This window comes from Hypomesus transpacificus, unplaced genomic scaffold (assembly GCF_021917145.1).
Source record: "Hypomesus transpacificus isolate Combined female unplaced genomic scaffold, fHypTra1 scaffold_226, whole genome shotgun sequence".
NCBI classification, from domain to species: domain Eukaryota; kingdom Metazoa; phylum Chordata; class Actinopteri; order Osmeriformes; family Osmeridae; genus Hypomesus; species Hypomesus transpacificus.
The window spans coordinates 87,103-106,042 of NW_025813761.1; the positions used below are offsets into that span (position 1 = coordinate 87,103).

Consider the following 18,940-nt stretch of genomic DNA (forward strand, 5'->3'; position numbering starts at 1 on the left):
GTCTGGATTTTCAATGTTTACTGTAGTTTGATTCACCATACATTGACAAATACATTCCTTGCATTATTTAATTTGACATCATAATGGTCACTGCATCATCAATGTTTTAGGTACTATTTATTTAATTTAGTTGTATTTCACTTACGTACTTATGATTTTATCAAACAAAAGTTCTCTACATAAGCCTGAATTTGATTTGATCCAATTTCTCCCTTGAATCAGTTGCATGTATTTGGACTGAAACTGCATGGAGCATTGAGTGGTGCGGAAAAAACATAATGAAAGACTTGGATGTTGTGCTCTGCTTTGAAAATGGAAAATATGCCTCATTCCTTCACAAAACAATGACAGCTGATATGTTCCAGTTTTCTAGCATATCTGGTCCGAGTATGTTTTTTACGAGGTACATATTTTGGACAGGAATTTTTACAGGAATCTGAGTATGTGCAGGAGTAGTGGCTCGATAGCTAAAGTAAACACTGTCCGGCTCCAACTTTATCAAATTAAGTCAATTCAAGTAAAGTCAGTAGATCTTCGGTAGTTCAACTGTGTCGATCAGAAGTCACAGAGTATCAGTGATTAAAGGAATGGAGAGTAAAGAATATAGTTTAAAGCGTTTATCCAAAAGTCGTTTTCAAAGACAGTGACATTTATGTCTGATAAGACTGTAACAGAACGATTATATACTTTCAAACAAGTGGTTTTAATCAACAAACATCACATTTGATTGAACTCAACGTTAACCTCCTAGACAAACTGTGCTGTGACAAACCAACAGCACATATTCTTACACACATCCATGGACGCAAACTACACATGTTGGGAGTCAGGTGGCTGAGCGGTAAGGGAATCGGGCTAGTAATCTGAAGGTCGCCAGTTCGTTTTCGGGAGAAAATTCCCCAGGCCAGATTGGGAGCTATGGTGTCTGGAACAACCAAAGAACTGTGAAAAGAACTTTGTGTGAACAAGGGTTGACTGACATTTAGAACATGGCTGTGTACCTTGACAGCAGTAAACAGATATTGGAGTAGTGTAGCCCATGTTCTATTGCCAATTCATGTGTTGAGCAGTCATTATTGAATGACATAGGTTGCAAAACCTTTTTCTTCTCAAATGTGAATCCATGGTTTTAATGAAAAGTCACTTCCTTTTAAAAAGATGAGTGATTTAAACTTTTACCATAGCATTGACAATACTTGACTTCAGATGCCCTTGTATGTTAACTGTCATACTGTCTTACAAACCGTTTTGAATCATTGCCAAATCACACCCTTTCTGTCAATCTGTCAATGATTCATTCTGCTTTTGAGTACAGATGTTTCAACATTCCAAGCATGGCAGACACTGTGACCGTCACATTTCTGTCCGAGTTCAATCTTCAGTTGCTGACTGTTGAACATGTCATGTCCCTGGGTTGGACCTGTCCTTTTAGTTCTTCTTTAGTTCTTTTGTCTGTCGGTCCCTTTAATTCAATTACAGGCTCCTGCACTCCTGTCCACACGCTCCGTGTTAACGACGCACATCTGCGGATCATTTACCAATCACCATCTGTATAAGAACCCCGGTTTTCCCCATCCACTCTTCGCCAGTTCAACGTTGTCATTATCGTCCACGTCAGTCGGCCGTCTGAATTACCTTAGTCAGTCTTAAATCTTATTCTGTTAATAACCAGTTATTTCCCTGCCTTTTTCTAGACCCGGTTCATACCCCTGCTGCTCCAGGCTCGTCCCGTTGTTCCAGCATTCCCCCCGGATTCTCCGCTACTGCAGCCCTGCCTTTTGTTTTCTCCGACTAGATCTTTTTCTTGTAAAATAAATCTTTAATTTACCTCCTGGGTCTGAGTCCTGCATTTGGGTCTACCTGCTAGCCAGCCATCGTGACAGAACATTCCTGATCCAGGTAGGTACGTGACCCACGTCTCATGTAAGAAAGACAGTATTTTCACAGAGCTCAGCTCAATTACCTGCAGATCATCTGATGGATCCCCGAGCGATAGATTCAGCCCCATCACTTTTGTATTTTGGATTGAACTCAAGTCAAACATGTTTTATATATACGGTGATGATTTGGTTATGCAAAGTTCTCATAACCCGGTGATACTCTTGTGCTGAAACTGGCGATCCCTTGGAAACAGGGAGAGCAAGTATTAGTCTCTGAGATCCATGTGTTCAGTGAGGGTGTAATGAACTAAAGTTATCTAACCCGTTTTCTGTGTCTCTCTTGCATTCGCTCTCTCGCTTGCTCTCGCTCTGTTTTGGTTTAAAAAGAACACGTTTCACACACAGTACAACCACCTCCTTCTAAAACCTCTTAAACAGTACACTCCCACAGAGTAGAAAGAACATTAGAAGGTACATTGGAAAAAGCAGATGAAATGTGCAGAAAAATAAATGTAAAGTGTCGAAACGGCTCCGCAGTCCCTCAAACATCCTGGGAGACATCCTCAACGCCTAGAAAACTGTTTTTAATGATCCTTAAACACACATCAGCATGTCTCATTTACTTCTGTGTTTATGGAACAGCGGTGAAGAACTAAGCAACTCAGAATGTCTCGTGGAACGTTCCAGTAGCTTACAGTCTGCATAGCACAATCAGTCAGATTACTGTCAGTGTAAAGCACATCTCATTCCTCACCCCCACCCCCAGCACCACCAGCACTGTGCTTCATCAACTCTGTACACATGCACATTTTAAAACACGTTTCCCTGGTGTGTCTGATTCATTCGACCTAACTAATCTACCTAAAATCCATGACCAAGTCTAGGAGACTGTTTGTCTGTCCCCCTTTAGCCTGCATATGTTAAGAATGCAGGGAATTACTCTTCTATATTATCACCTACCTTATCGCTAAGCCACACCTATGCCGCAGCCCACAGTTACACTACACTCCTGAAATCCCAAGGAAGCAAATGTAAAAGAAAAAAAATACTCCATCTTCATAATTATGACTTGTGGTGAATGTACTGCTTGGATTTTTTTGTCAAATAAATTGATTTATTTTTACAATTGTACATTTCGGCTTTTAAAGTAATACATGCAGCCTCATAATAGGAGTCAGGCCTTTGGACTCTGGGCTGGACTGCCTTTGTAATCTGTCTGGTGCTTGTTTATTCATTCATCTCCAGTGTTGCCTCATGCAGCAAACACGACTGCAGGATAGGACTTCTTAAGGTAACTATATCATTCAGCAAAAAACAGCAATGATAAGACACAGATAGTTGATATCGTACTCTTGCATAACTAGCTCAGTGGCTGTGAGGTCAAATCAGATCAGAAACGATAGTCCCCCAAGCCAGGAAAGAGTCTCACCAGGAACATGTAAAACCTTGTGCTTTGTAAAAAATAAACTTTTGTAGGGTGACTTCTTCTTGTGTAGATTGTGATGTCATCCAGGTGGGCATTCTGATGTCATCCAGATGTGCATTGGGGCCTCTGGCAGTCCTCAGTCTCTGCCTCCTACTGATCCCTCCTCTCTGTAGCGGGGGGCGGGTCCTCGTCTACCCCGCAGAGGGGAGCCACTGGATCAACATGAAGGTTTTGATCGCCTCTGTTCTTCTTTGTTGTGTTTGTTTCCTGTGCAAGCCCTGAAAGGCACGCAGAAAAAACGATTGACGAGAGAGGAACACAAATCTGTAGTTTACCCAAGCCTTTGTCCGTCTTTACGTTGCACTTATGCGATCAAAACCTCAATATGATCCACTGGTTTTACTGGAGCGGGAAGAAAAAAACAAGATTCAAGTATTTGACATTATTTGCGTATACAGTTGGAACTGATTTGGGTCTGTGTCGTGGAAGTTTTTGAGCTTCTTATCCAACTGTAAACGTCTCCTAAAACACATTCATTGTACATAGGCCCAACATTTCTTTCACAGTCTGTCATGTACCTTGCAGATCCTCATAGAGGAGCTTCATGCCAGGGGCCACAGGATCACGGTGATACGAGGGAACAAGTCCTGGTTCGTCGCCGAGGAGTCCCCCTTCTACACCACCATCTCCATCCCAGATAGAACCCGTTTACCTGGAAGAATGGGACACCTTCTTCAGGTTAATTAAGACCTTATTTCATGTCTTCTTTAAAACAACTGTAAAACGATATCTAGAATTAGTCTAAGGCTATATATATCTTAAAAATACTCTCATGTAATAGATGTCTGTGATTTGCCCAGCAGGTTCACCCTTATCAGTCAGGATATCACTGAGCATCGTTTGTTGTCATTTTGACAGCCAATTGTGTTTTAATGATGACTGATCTGAGGTGATTAAGTTCCCTTTGTCTTGTAGAGATACCCTGGACTCTCAGCTCCAGAGCTCGCCCATGTTTCCTGTCACCACAGGCCGAGCTCTCTGGTCTATCTGGACCTGGCAGAGGGCTTTCACCAAACTGCTGGACAACGGACACCAGCTGTTCAGCGAGATTGTAATCTCAATCCTCGAGGACAAGGACTTGATGGAGAGATTCAAGAACTTTGATCTGTTTCTGACCGATCCTTCTTATACTCCGGGCGTGTTCTTGGGTCGCTACCTCAAACTGCCTCTTGTGTTCAATGTCCGCTGGGCGTCCCCCTCCGAGGCACACTCCGTTATCGCGCCCTACCCTCTCTCCTACATCCCCATCACATACACAGGTTTCACCGATCGGATGACCTTCCTCCAAAGGGTTGAAAACGTCCTCATGCGATGCCATGAGATTTACAAAGAGTGGTTTGTGATTCACCCACACTACAAGACCATCCTGGATAAATACTTTGAGGCAGGAAGTGACTTCACTTCCTTGATGCAGGAAGCAGACATTTGGTTGATGAGGTCAGACTTTGTGTTTGAGTACCCCAAACCCACCATGCCCAATGTGGTGTACATGGGGGGGTTCCAGTGCCGGCCGGCCCAGCCCCTGCCCTCAGAGCTGGAGGACTTTGTTCAGAGTGCCGGGGAACACGGAGTGGTGATCATGTCTCTGGGGAGCCTGGTGGACTCGCTTTCCAAGACCCTGACTGACCAAATCGCAGATGTCTTTGCCAATCTGCCTCAAAAGGTATTTTGGAAAATGTAAAATCCAGTCATGATTACAATTTGTTCCATTTCAACTGTCTGATTTCATCATGGAGTTCATTGTTATGGTTATGGCATGGCCATGGTGTTTTATTTCTCAGGTTATCTGGAAGTACTCAGGCGAGCGTCCCTCTACTCTGGGCAACAACACCCTGCTGGTGAAGTGGATGCCCCAGAAGGACTTCCTGGGTCACCCCCAGACCAGAGTCTTCGTTGCCCACGGAGGAACCAACGGAGTCCAGGAGGCCATCTACCACGGGACCCCTGTGGTGGGAATCCCTCTCTTCTTCGACCAGCACGACAACCTGTTGCGTCTGCAGGAAAGAGGAGCCGCTAAGATCTTGGAGCTGCCTGATCTCAACGGACCAAACTTCCATCAGACCCTGAAGGAGGTCCTCCACAACCCCAGCTACAGGCAGAACATACAGAAGCTTTCCCGCCTTCACAGGGACACGCCTCTCAAACCTATGGACAGCGCCATCTTCTGGCTGGAGTTTGTGATGCGGAACAAGGGGGCTCCTCACCTGCGGACCCAGGCCTACAGGATGCCCTGGTACTCCTACTACTGTGTGGACGTGCTGCTGCTGCTGGCTTCAGGGGGGCTCCTCCTGGTCTCCACTGCTGCCCTGCTCAGACTGCTGTGCTGCAGAGGCTGGAGGAAACCCAAGACCAAGCTGCACTAACTGCACTCAAATCTTTAGGGAATTGGACTTTGTTCAATCTCACAGCCTAAATCAATCGGAACTGAAATATCAACAAGGGGCTGATGTACATTGTTAAAATCATTGCCTTCATCTAACTAATAAAAAATTAGCTAACTTTTTCCAGTTGGGTGAACTCCTGGGTATTTTTTACTTGAACAAAGCAATACAGAAATAACTATCTATTTGAATGTGACAAAAAAATATTGAGTACAGCTTTACAAAATATTAAAACATTACAGACAATGATCACATGGTAATAACCAACAGAATAACTACAATCACACCTGTAAAAACACAACTGAATCACTTGCTAGCTTATGACATACTGTCACTGGCTTCACAAAATCAACTTAATAGTCAACTACACAGCATACTGGGAATTAAAGACTAGATACCCTTCTATTATATATGATTCTATTAATCTGAGTTCAATCCAAAATGGGGCAGAAGCAATCGCTGGTGAGTCTATCAGATGATCTGCAGATCTTTTACAATACAATCTGTGAACTCAGATGGACTTCTATTTTTCTTGCATGTGCCGTGGGTAAATAATCTACATAGATTAGTTATGTTCAAAAGTCAGAGACCGACAGGAGCTTGAACTTGGACAGAGTGACAGTCAATCTTGGAGTGGTGGAACTGCCCAACTTGAAAGCAGAGGTAAGTGAATCATGGATGTATTGCTGGGAAACAGTTTGATTTGGTAACAATTCAAAAAGGTTTATAGACAGTTAACACAGGGCTGCCAGGTTTCAACGACAGTTCAGAGGGAGATTGCGTGGTTTGGAGCAGGGATGAAAATCAAGTTGGGGGGGGGGGGATATTACACTCTGACATTTGTCAAGAGCAGTTCCTGAGGGGAAACACCAAACGTTGTGCTGCAACACAGACTATGTTAAGCTTGAAAACACAAGTTGTGTGTCTAAAATCAGCACATTGCACCTAATCTTCACTGTTACAATTGCATAATAGGATGTTTACAATAATTCAGGTATGGTAACAGTGATACATTGGGTGCAAGGGTGTATGTTTAATTTCAGCTTTGAGAGGGACATCAATGGTTCATGTGAGTGCGCTGAGCACAAGAACATTTGGGGGGGGAAATGAAAAGCTATACGTACAAAAAGAAAGAAGCAATTGAACTATTTGGAGCTTTTCAGCGTGAGATGTACGAGGCGTGGCGTGTGAGCGTGTGAACTGGTTGGCGTTGCGTGATTCACATGTTCAAAGCGTGAGCCTCGGCAGCTCTGTCAATACAAGGACATCTTAAGTCAAGTATGGTCCGGTAGTCAGGTGGCTGAGTGGTTAAGGAATCGGGCTAGTAATCTCAAGGTCGCCAGTTCGATTCCTGGCTGTGCCAAAAATGACGTTGTATCCATGGGCAAGGTACTTCACCCTACTTTCCTCGGGGGAATGATCCTTTACTTACTGTAAGTCGTTCTGGATAAGAGTGTCAGCTAAATGACTAAATGTAAAAGTAAGTATGGTCAAGTATTGATTGGCTCGACCTGATGTTAGTTTCCTCCAGGATCATAATGACTCTTATTGAGAGACTTGTTGCTCTTGTTGGTTAGTTGTAACTGACTTAAAATGATTGTACTCACTGTGAAATATATTATTGTTGCTTGCTTTTCTATGGGTACACTCTTGCACTTTTGAGGTTCAGGTTGTTTATTTGTAACTTGTTGAATTACCTCCTCTTATGGTTCTTCCCTTTTGGACTCATTTGGTTTTTCATAATGTACAGTATGCTTCATGTTTTGGCTACCCGCAATATTTGGGGCTATCTCGTTGTTATAATCATTGACCTATGCACTTTTGTAAAGCTCTCTCTTGGAAGTCGCTTTAGAAAAAAGCGTCTGCTAAATGCATAAATGTAAATATAAGTATGTTCAATGCAATGGTAGAAGTTTAAATCACTTATCTATAATAAAAAGCATGTGACTTTTCATTAGATCCCTAAATTAACATTTGAGAGGAATGACGTTTTGCAGCTAATGTCATTCAGCAGTTGCAGCTCAATACATTAACAGTCTGGAGAACATCGGCCACACAACTCCAGTATCTGTTTCACAACTGTCTACGGACGCAGCAACAGTCCACAGTAAATGTCATTCAACCCTTGTCCGTACGGCAACGGCAGCCTTTGAAAGTTATTTTCACAGTTCTTTGTTCATTCCAGACACCATGACTCCCAATCTGGCCTGGGGAGTTCTCTCCTCTCTCGGTGTCTGCCTGTCGTTCCTCCTGCTCGCTCCCCCCTGCCACGGGGGTAAGATCCTGGTGTTCCCCGTGGATGGAAGCCACTGGGTCAACATGAAGATCCTGATGGACGAACTCCACGCCAGGGGACACAGCCTGACGGTGATCCGAGCCTCCAACAGCTGGTACATCACAGAGGAGTCGCCTCTCTACGACTCCATCACTGTTAGGGAAGACCATGCGTTCGACACCTTCTTTGACGCCTACTTAGAGAAACACATGAAGGTATGTCTTTAAAAGTCATTACAGTGTCTTCTTTCATCACGTGCTTATATTCGATGTGACATGCAGTACATTGGAGGGATTTGAACTCACAACCTCTTGATCTGCAGTCAAATGCTCTGCCGCTCAGCAATATCATTCCCAGTCCTTAGTAGCTCTTGATATCATACAACAGCCCTGGAAGGAAAAAGGCTGTTTTAATACAGAAGCATTTCATAGATCATCATAAGGGTTAATTCATGGATTGGTGGATGTGTCCCTTCAGGCTCAGCGAGAGAAGGCTTCAGCTCTGACCTTCTTCAGGCTCACCCAGCAGTTCATGTCCATGATCTCTGAGGCCCACCTCCTCAGCTGTCAGATGGTCTCTCGCCTGCTGGATGACCAAGACGTCGTCAAAGGCTTGAAGGATGCCCAGTACGACATGCTTCTGACGGACCCTGCCATCGCAGGAGGGGTGGTTCTGGCCAAGTACCTCCAACTGCCCCTGGTCCTCAACGTCCGCTGGATCACCAGCGGAGAGGGGCACTTTGCCATCGCCCCCTCGCCCCTCTCCTACATCCCGGTGCCAGGCTCAGGCTTCACAGACGAGATGAACTTCATCCAGAGGGTGAAAAACGTCCTGTTCTACAGCATCATCCTGTACCAACAGTGGTTCCTGGTGGGGCCCAGTTATGACGCGCTCTGTGAGAAACACATAGAGGGTGGCTGCGATGTCATTTCCCTCCTGCAGGATGCAGACATCTGGCTTTTTAGGTCAGACTTTGTGTTTGACTTCCCCAGACCCACCATGCCCAATGTGGTGTACATGGGGGGGTTCCAGTGCCGGCCGGCCCAGCCCCTGCCCTCAGAGCTGGAGGACTTTGTTCAGAGTGCCGGAGAACACGGCGTGGTGATCATGTCCCTGGGGACCCTGGTAAATACTTTGCCCAGTGACATCGCAGAGGAGATTGCCAGCGTTTTTGCTAAGATTCCGCAGAAGGTACCTTTGAACATTTCACGAGCATATCAATAAAGTTATCACATACTTTTCATTGACTGGGAGTAAAACGTGTCATTTGATTTGAACTTGTTCCTCAGGTTATCTGGAATTATCGAGGCGAGCGTCCCTCTACTCTGGGCAACAACACCCTGCTGGTGAAGTGGATGCCCCAGAAGGACCTCCTGGGTCACCCCCAGACCAGAGTCTTCGTGGCCCACGGAGGAACCAACGGAGTCCAGGAGGCCATCTACCACGGGACCCCTGTGGTGGGAATCCCTCTCTTCTTCGACCAGCACGACAACCTGTTGCGTCTGCAGGAAAGAGGAGCCGCTAAGATCTTGGAGCTGCCTGATCTCAACGGACCAAACTTCCATCAGACCCTGAAGGAGGTCCTCCACAACCCCAGCTACAGGCAGAACATACAGAAGCTTTCCCGCCTTCACAGGGACACGCCTCTCAAACCTATGGACAGCGCCATCTTCTGGCTGGAGTTTGTGATGCGGAACAAGGGGGCTCCTCACCTGCGGACCCAGGCCTACAGGATGCCCTGGTACTCCTACTACTGTGTGGACGTGCTGATGCTGCTACTGGCTTCAGGGGGGCTCCTCCTGGTCTCCACTGCTGCCCTGCTCAGACTGCTGTGCTGCAGAGGCCGGAGGACGACCAAGACCAAGCTGCAGTAACTGCACTCAGTCGGACCTTCTTCAACCTCGCAGCCTCGATCGATTTTCTATTTATTTAGGCTTTTTGAAATGTCGAAAAGGTTCTGATGCAGCGAACAGTTGAGACTTTGTTTCACAACTGGTTTGACATGAAATTCAAGTCATTTGATCAAGTGCATTATTTTCAAAATATATATGAACAAAATATTTAATTAAATAAAAAACATTCATTCTCAAATGGCTGATCATTCAGGTAGACAATTGTGTCCCTCATTGACCCCCCCCCCCCCCCACACACACACACATACACACATACCACATCCTTACTTCCGTGAAGTATTTTCTTCCTCAAATGGAAGACATGAAATAAGGTCCTGCAAGGTCCTGACAGCGTCAGCGGCAATGGAATAGTTCATTATCATTGCCTCTCAATCTGTCTTTCAATACAGTAGAGTGTGTGTGTGTGTGTGTGTGTGTGCAGACCCCTGGGGCCCCCAGGGTTGAGGCCTCCGCTCTTCACCTTGCAACAGGATCTGTCAATACCCGTGTTCCTCCGCTGAGTCATCGCCAGAGAGACCCAGCCCAGGGCTTCGTGTGCCAGCCTGCCCGGTGAGTCAAACCAAGCACACCTCCTCCACATGCCACTACAGCTGAAGATGCAGACTTGAGAGAGGGGGGGTGTGTTTGTTTTTCATCCATGCGTTTGGTCCCTCCGTAATGAAAGAATAGATAAGCCTTTCTAAAACAAACAGAGAACGTGATTACAGGCTGTCTACCCTGAGGCTGTGGTGAACCCCCTGGTTCACCCCCCTCCCTTCGGCTCTGTGCCTGAATGGACAACCTCAAAAGAGCCAGGGTCAGAACATCAGGAGTGATTAACATGTTCAGTGCTCCACATCCCTTTCCGGTAATGCAACCCTGGGGGGGGGGGGGTGTTCCCTGGGTACATAGCTTAAACATTCTTAGTTAATGAACCGTGACTTCTTACTGCTGTACCGTAAGCAGTTAAGTGCGCTCGAAACAAAAACACAGCTCCCCGTCCGATGCCATTTTTATATTTCGCGTGTGGAGTCATTCGAAAGAGCAGGAGATTGAAGATGAACCAACTCTGGAATGGTTTCGCAATCTTTACCCCGCTTGTCAAGGTCGTCCATGATGTCATAACTAGCCATAAGCAGGTTCGTTTGGAAACAGTTAAGAAGCCGACGGTCCTTGTTCGTTGTGTCTGCTAAACAGTCACACAGAAACTAACATCCTGAATGTTTGTTTGGTATGAGAAAAACATGTGACGTTTTCAAGAACCACTTAAACGACTTGAGATTTTTGACCGTGAGACAGGCACACCAGGTTGCAGTTGCTTTACAGTAATCTTTCAACATCATTTCTCCCCCCCATAAAAATTACAAGTTTTTGGAGTCAAAGCATACTTCTGCAGTATACTCAACAGTCTATTAAATCACGCCTGAATTACGTCAGTTTTTCAATTAGCCTTCAGTAATTGTAAACGTTCTGGCCATCCAGTGACATTTTTATTGTGTTTATAGATTTTATAGGTTCGTTTCTCAGTTTCACAGGATTTTTCCTTGGTCTTCTTAAGAAATACTGTGAAGATGAGTAGCATGTTATAAGCAAATAATAAGCATATCAATTATAATCTGGCCTGGTTGGTATTTGCCGATCTTGTTTAAGCAAAATCAAGACCCGCAGTACGTACATGTTCTATGGAACGCAAGCATGATATCACATCAACGGTGATGACATCATAACCTTGTCAGTACATGTGGAGGAGAAAACACATTCACATACACACACCACTTCACATATTTACACACACACACGCACACACACACACACTATTGCATGCACAGTCCAGAGTGCACATGCACACAAGCTAACGGTCAACTCGTACGGATCAGTCAATTTTTTCCATGTGCTCTGTGGGGTGTCTGGGCCTTCCATCTCTGGAGGGCGTCGCTATAGCGACGACAGCTTATTGAAAAGAGAGAAGATTTGCTCCGCCACACAGACCTGAAAAACAGTTCCTTTTCAACACGGTTCCGTTCAGTTCAATTCGAATCCGTGCCATTTCATTCCGTTCCGACCTCAGTCAATCCCACACCACCACCACCACCTCCACCACCACCACCACCACCACCACCACCACCACCACCTCCACCACCACCACCACCACCACCACCACCACCACCACCACCACCACCACCTCCACCTCCACCTCCACCACCACCACCACCACCTCCACCACCACCACCACCACCACCACCACCTCCACCACCACCTCCACCACCACCACCACCACCTCCACCACCACCACCACCACCTCCACCACCACCACCACCACCACCACCACCTCCACCACCACCACCACCACCACCACCTCCACCACCACCACCACCTCCACCACCCGACACCACCCGCCTCAGCCCACCGCCCGCCTCAGCCCACCGCCCGCCCGTAAACAGTCGAGTGGTTTACACCATCCTCAGACGGCGTGAAGCCAGAAGGTGCTTGTCCGTCGACGTTACGAGGCTGTTTGCGCACGTCCGCTCCTCTTTCATTGACGATCCCATCCCACCTTCCATCTGGTCCTACTTCTGAGCAAGGGTCTTCTGTGCTCCTTGGGGTGTCTCCCACATATGAGGTCAAAGGTTAATGTACACTTCAGTGAGGAGCAGGAGCTAAAAGATAATTGACACTTAACCTGTCTTGGTTTGGGCTCAGGTCACGCTTTGTTCTAGCGATTTTAACGATAACCGAGTGTTGAGGTCTGTTGAGGTCTGTTGTTCGCGAGAACAAACCACCCAATCCGTCAGTGTGCGGAGACCGTACCGTAAATCAAAACAAGAACATTGTTCTCCTTAATTAATTTCATAAGCGCATAAAAACCTGCTGCGCTTACAGAGCTTCCAAATGATGGGATTTTACAACATCTCATCATGGAAGAAAAACTGAACGTAATGTTTCCTGATGATTTGTTTCGTTTTCCTTTCTTTTAGTATTATTCCCCCGAATGCCAAAATCAACATCGTTTACTAGCCGTTTTGTTATTGACCTTGCCTTCGACACCATGACGATCAAAGCCATATTGCGATGTCCTCGTGAGCCATGCGATGAAGAAACGGGACATGTTGACGATGTTGAGACCGACTCGCTGCCAGTGTGGCTGCAGGGGAGATACTCAGAGACCAACGCGGCTGTTTTAAGACAAACAGATGCGGACGGCGGGGGGAAAAACAAGGTGAGTGAAGGAACGAGGGAGCGGGAAAGTCAGAGAAAAGAAGGGTGGGTGAGAGTTTTCCGTTGTGTCCTTAACGATCTTCTGGCGTGTGTCTTTCTTTCAAATCTGGTCACAGCTGGCCTCCTGTGGGGAATGAACCAAATACACAGATACCCACAAACCAATGCCGACAAACCCTTTGCCCTCTCTTTTCTTTGCTCTCTTGGAGCAGTGTGACCAAAACCACCAGAGGAGTTCCGTTTCTACAGTTGACGTTATAGACGTAGATGTCATATCACGTCTATGTGTTCCATCCACATCCATCAGATGGATATAGATAGAAGAAATGGATATTCTCTAGCTGTAGACCTGGATCTGTGAACACCATCAGAGGAATCCTCCACCCTCGCCCACCTTGACACTCGGGAGAAGGGCTGCGGAATCCAAGGTAACTCGAGGAACGCCCCCGAATCAGTTCTGCAGAATGCTTCGCGCATGAGTCAGCATTTGTCCGTCCGTAGGGGAAACATCTGATATCCAGCTTCCTGGGCTGGTAGCTGGAGGCGGACGTGACTCTTAAACGCACACACGGCCGGCAAACACACACACACATACACACACAAAACACTCCTGTCTACAGTACGTACAGTCAATCCCACAGAGTCCATGGTTGTGGAGGAGGCTGGTGTGAGGTTTGGGTTCTGACACGTGTTTTGGGGTGAGAACCTCCAGGAAACCAGAAGCGGGGACATGAAATGGACCGACCACGTGTGCTGCGTTTCAGGCTACGAGTCGACAGCCCCCCCCCCCCCCCCCCCCCCGCCCCCCCCCAGCGCTCGTTTGTGAACGTATGTAAACAACGGCAGAGACGCCTTAAAGGTCCCGGAACAAACATTGTAAAAATGCTCGTTTACAACTCGTTTGGGTTTCTGCGTAGGTACTTCCCACCCGAGCAGATGGTCTGTAGCGTGTGAAAAGGTCATGTTCGTGTTGCTCTGTGTTGCTGTGATCCTTCCTCCGCTTGGTGAGAGAGGGAGGGGAGTGGAGAAGAGCACAGGGGGGGGGGGGGCAAATAGAGGAAGAGATAGATGACTTGGAGGAACACAAAGACTACAAATTCCGGAGGGGATGAAAAGAAGAGCTGTGATCCTCAAGGTTGATCACACGTCGCTGGTCAACACAAAGATGACGTCGTAAAAAGGGCTTCGCTTTCCGGTCATTTCTTGGACATAAATGAGGGGTGAGCTCATAGCTCGACTGACCCCGGAGTGTGTGTTTGGTCTGTGTGTGTGTGTGTAACCATGTAAGTGTGTGTGTTGTCTCTGTGTTGTTAGTTTTGGACTGGACCACTCCAGACCAGACAGTCAGCAGACAAAGCAAGACGGTGATGAATCAGCTTCGCCATAGATAATGACAACAGTTTTTACTAGTGTGTGTGTTGCTGTTTTTCAATCGAGCGAGAGAAAGAGAGAAAGAGAGAGAGAGAGAGGTAGAGAGAGAGAGAGAGAGAGAGAGAGAGAGAGAGAGAGAGAGAGAGAGAGAGAGAGAGAGAGAGAGAGAGAGAGAGAGAATGTGTGTGTGTCGGCACGTGTGTGGGGGAGAGAAAATAAGCAGATTTTTGGTGTCTTTGAGCAGGTGTGTGTGTGTACTTGTGTGAGAGTGCAAACCTGTGTGTATCGCTGACTCAACAGTCCAAACAAAAAAATCTCTGGATCCCCCAAAAAAAACGTCAGCCCGTGGGAGTAATGCTTCCAACATCAGGAGAACTTCAGGAGAACCGGGAGGTACTGATGGATGGAACAGCAGTTACACATCCCACCCCCTCCACCCAACCCCCCCCCCCCCCCCCACCCAATCCCAGAGTCTTACACACCCCATGGTGGACAGTTCCAGAACCCTCCACAAACCTCACAACCACCGTGGCCTTGACCTCCCCTGACTCTCCGACTTTAGGGCCTTACCTCAGACACATACCCAGACGCTGTGGGTCAACAGACTATGAAACCACAACCTTGTGTGTTAGAACCAGATCCAGAAACATCCCTGGGTCCAGAGCCGTGGACAATCATTGGCCAGCAACCCTGCCATGGCCGAATCTCCCATCCAGGCACCAAGACTGCAGACTAACCTCACTGTGTTTTGTGGGTTGTTACAATTCTGGAGTCTGGAATGTATTATTTTTTTTTTTTTACTGTAAGTCAAAAGCTTGTGTGTCCTACCATTACATGGACATATACTGCTTCATTAATCACTACACACTTTCACACACACACACACACACATCTTTGCATCGTCATCGCCAACCATTCACCCTCCTTCTCGTTTTTGTACTTGACCTGCTCAACCACATTTCATTTCATTTTACACGTACACCAGCATACACACACACACACACACACACACAGCATCATCAGCAGGAGTTCAGTCTGAGGAGTTCAGTGCTGGCGTGACTGTGTGAAGAGATATGAGACATACAGAAGGTCAACAGAGAGACTTGATCCCCCATCTCTCTCTCTCTCTCTCTCTCTCTCTCTCTCTCTCTCTCTCTCTCTCTCTCTCTCTCTCTCTCTCTCTCTCTCTCTCTCTCTCTCTCACGAAAGTGCAAGAATGGAAACTCCATCATGTCACCCTCTTGGTTTTGGATCCCAGACCTGGTGAAGGTCGAGGGGCTCTTGTTTTGACAGCCTTTTTTTTTTTTTTTTTTGCTGCGCTGAATTTAGCAATGTGGTTTTAGGACGCGTGACTAGACTTAGTGAAAACATGGCTGAACAGGCCCGTGTGTGTGTAAGTAAGGCCTACAGCCAAGCTACACGATTCACATTGCGGCCCGTCGTGTTCGGATCGCAGGCCGACCACTGGCGTTAGCGCTAGCTTCAGCGTTAGCCTTTCCATTCACGTTCACGTTCATTCATTCTGTTTCGGTTGGATCCCGTTCAGTTTCTTTCTAAGTTGAGTTATCCTCTGTTGTTTTTGGCCTCGCGTTCCAAACGGCTCTCTCTGTTTTTAGAAGCGAACACAGGCGGGGAGAGGGAACAAAGACTAGGTTATGTAAGACGAGGAAAGGCAAGCTAATGCTTGTGGTCGAATGTGACATCACTAATCTTTACGATTATTAACATAATCCGAGCACACGTATTAGATGTCCTTCAGGTTTAGCCTGCAGCTCGGCAGAGGTCGAGCTTCCTGCCCTCTTGTCCCCTGAGAGGAAGCCCAAACTGGGGTAGCTGACTAATAAGCATGGGACTCTCCCTGAGACTAACCAGACTGTGATGCTCAACAGTGCTTCTAAAACGAAGCAGAGCTCAACCCGTTTTCAGTCCTTGGCTGTGTTCTGTAGGTCACGGTCAGAAGATTATCAACAGGGGCCATTCAAATATTTTCCAATAGAAACACACACACACACAACCCAACGTACACATTCACACACTCGTTAAGAACCGGGACACACACACACACATGCCCTTCTAAGACCCAGCAGAGGCTCTGTGTTCACACACACCGTCTTATTGGCAGTCCCTGTTTGTCAGGTCCTTGTATTAACTTGACAAATATCCTGTCGTCTTTTCCCCATACTGCTGGTCCCTGGACAAACGGAGCGGGCAGAATAGACTCCCTGTCACGTCTCTCTCCTCCTATTCATTTACTCCACTGCCTCTGCCATCCATCTGCCGCAAGTCCCATTTATTTCGCACAAAGGAACGCTTTGAGAGGTTTGGCTGTGGCTTGGTGCAGGCAAGGGTTGGTCATAGGTCTTGGGCAAGTATACAAGTGATACATGTAAGGTTGTTGTTTTATAACACAAAGAAACCGTTACGGATGGATCACCCAAAATGTGCGAGTCGGAAGCACGGTTCTTCGATCTGGGCAACTTGAGGATGAGAGAGACTGAAAGAGAGAGAGGACCCCCCCTTGTGAGGACAGGCATCCCCCGTGACGTCAGCTCACCCCGGGACTACGTGCAAGAGTATCCCTCCTGTCTCTCTCTCCTCCTTCCACCCTCTCCTGTCTCTCTCTCCTCCTTCCAACCTCTCCTGTCTCTCTCTCCTCCTTCCCCTCTCCTGTCTCTCTCTCCTCCTTCCAACCTCTCCTGTCTCTCTCTCCTCCTTCCCCTCTCCTGTCTCTCTCTCCTCCTTCCCCTCTCCTGTCTCTCTCTCCTCCTTCCCCTCTCCTGTCTCTCTCTCCTCCTTCCCCTCTCCTGTCTCTCTCTCCTCCTTCCACTCTCCTGTCTCTCTCTCCTCCTTCCACCCTCTCCTGTCTCTCTCTCCTCCTTCCAACCTCTCCTGTCTCTCTCTCCTCCTTCCAACCTCTCCTGTCTCTCCCCCTCGCCCCATGTCCCCCTCTCCTGCTCCGTCTTGTGATTCATGCTCCGTCTCGCGTTTTTCCAGCTTCTCATCTCCTTGACGTTTTCAATGAGCCTCTACAGGGTGAGGAATTTCTCTGAATCCCTCTCGTCATCAACATGCAGCACTTGACAGACAGCAACCCCCCCCCCTCGTCCTCAAAGATCCCTACAGGGCATACGTTTCTGACAGAATCTTCAAAACAATTCAAACCTGGCATCCTAATGACAACCGGTTACATCTGGCAACCGGGAGTCGACCTCAGAGCTCAGTGTCAAACATGTCATCAGATCAACCCTCTGGAATCAGCCTGGCAACCCAGTGTCTTGCACAATGGTTGAAGTTTCCTCACAGAACACTCTGAAAGGGGGTCGTTGCGCGGTGTGGAGGAAAGTCTTACGCCGTGGAGTGCGTGGTTGTCAGTCAGAGGTCAATTAGTTCAGCCACCAGGACTGGCAAGGGCTTCTCTCCATTGCTGTCAATCTGATTCGGGCCACACTGCCAGTATCTGTGTGTGTGTAAGTGTGTGTGTGTGTGTGTGTGTGGGCAGAGAGCCAGCTCGCAGGCTCCACTGAAGCCTACCTCCAGCTCTGTTTTGGTTACAGCAACTCTTCTTTTCCAGCTCTTTGTTTAAAGGGAGAAAAGAGGGACTGTTGGAGAGGGAGAGGGAGAGGGAGAGGGAGAGGGAGAGGGAGAGGGAGAGGGAGAGGGAGAGGGAGAGGGAGAGGGAGAGGGAGAGGGAGAGGGAGAGGGAGAGGGAGAGGGAGAACAGAGATCAGAGATCAGAGATACAGAGATACAGAGTAAACACAGAAGGTTGTTTTTATTATCTTGGATGGATGGATGGATGGCTGCGTTACATCGATGAAGACATGCTCGCTGACATGTGGAACACATAAATTATCATCGTATTTTATCAGCTCTCCATCTTTTCCACTTGGCTTTTATTTTAAAAAAATTGTGAAAAGAGTTGGTCCAACTGACAGAGCAACCTGTCATTATACCAGTAGTTCAACCATAGTTGAACTACTGAAATCCTACCTTGGAAGACGTAATTCATCTTGTCAATCTCGTCCTGAGATCTGCATTACCAGTGATGTCCTAATGTTCTCCTATCTATTTCCTCTCAGGTCGTCTCCTCACTGTCCAACACCACCTGTGTTGGACACCAACTAACTCTATACACCTCTCCCTCTCTCCTTTCATCCCTTCCTCCCTCAGTTACTCCATATCCCGACCCCTACCTTTGCACCCCAACGTTCGCTGAAAGGGAGGTCATCTCATATTTACCAGAGAGGCACCTTTCAGCTCAACCTGAGACAGAGAATCTTGTCAATCAGGAAGCCCTGACCTCTGGATCTCATGTAGGGCTGTAAGCATCTCCAGACTGACAGAGAGAGATCGACCCAGGAGCGTCTTCCTCGTCGGTGAAAGACCTATAAACCTAAACAACTCCCTGCTGTGCTGCAGAGCTACTGCAGCCTCTCCCA

At 47.2% G+C, this 18,940-nt stretch overlaps 1 protein-coding gene and 1 pseudogene across 1 annotated transcript; both read left to right on the forward strand.

Moving 5' to 3' along the window:
- Positions 1-258: 258 nt before the first annotated feature.
- LOC124462585 lies at positions 259-5,855 on the forward strand (annotated as a pseudogene).
- A 108-nt stretch (positions 5,856-5,963) lies between these two features.
- Positions 5,964-10,126, forward strand: LOC124462586 (UDP-glucuronosyltransferase 2C1-like). The gene is made up of 4 exons (XM_047014210.1): positions 5,964-6,410; positions 7,933-8,237; positions 8,500-9,213; positions 9,312-10,126. The coding sequence occupies exons 2-4, from the start codon at positions 7,938-7,940 to the stop codon at positions 9,894-9,896; spliced, it is 1,599 nt and encodes a 532-aa protein (XP_046870166.1). The 5' UTR covers positions 5,964-6,410; positions 7,933-7,937; the 3' UTR covers positions 9,897-10,126.
- Positions 10,127-18,940: the final 8,814 nt, after the last annotated feature.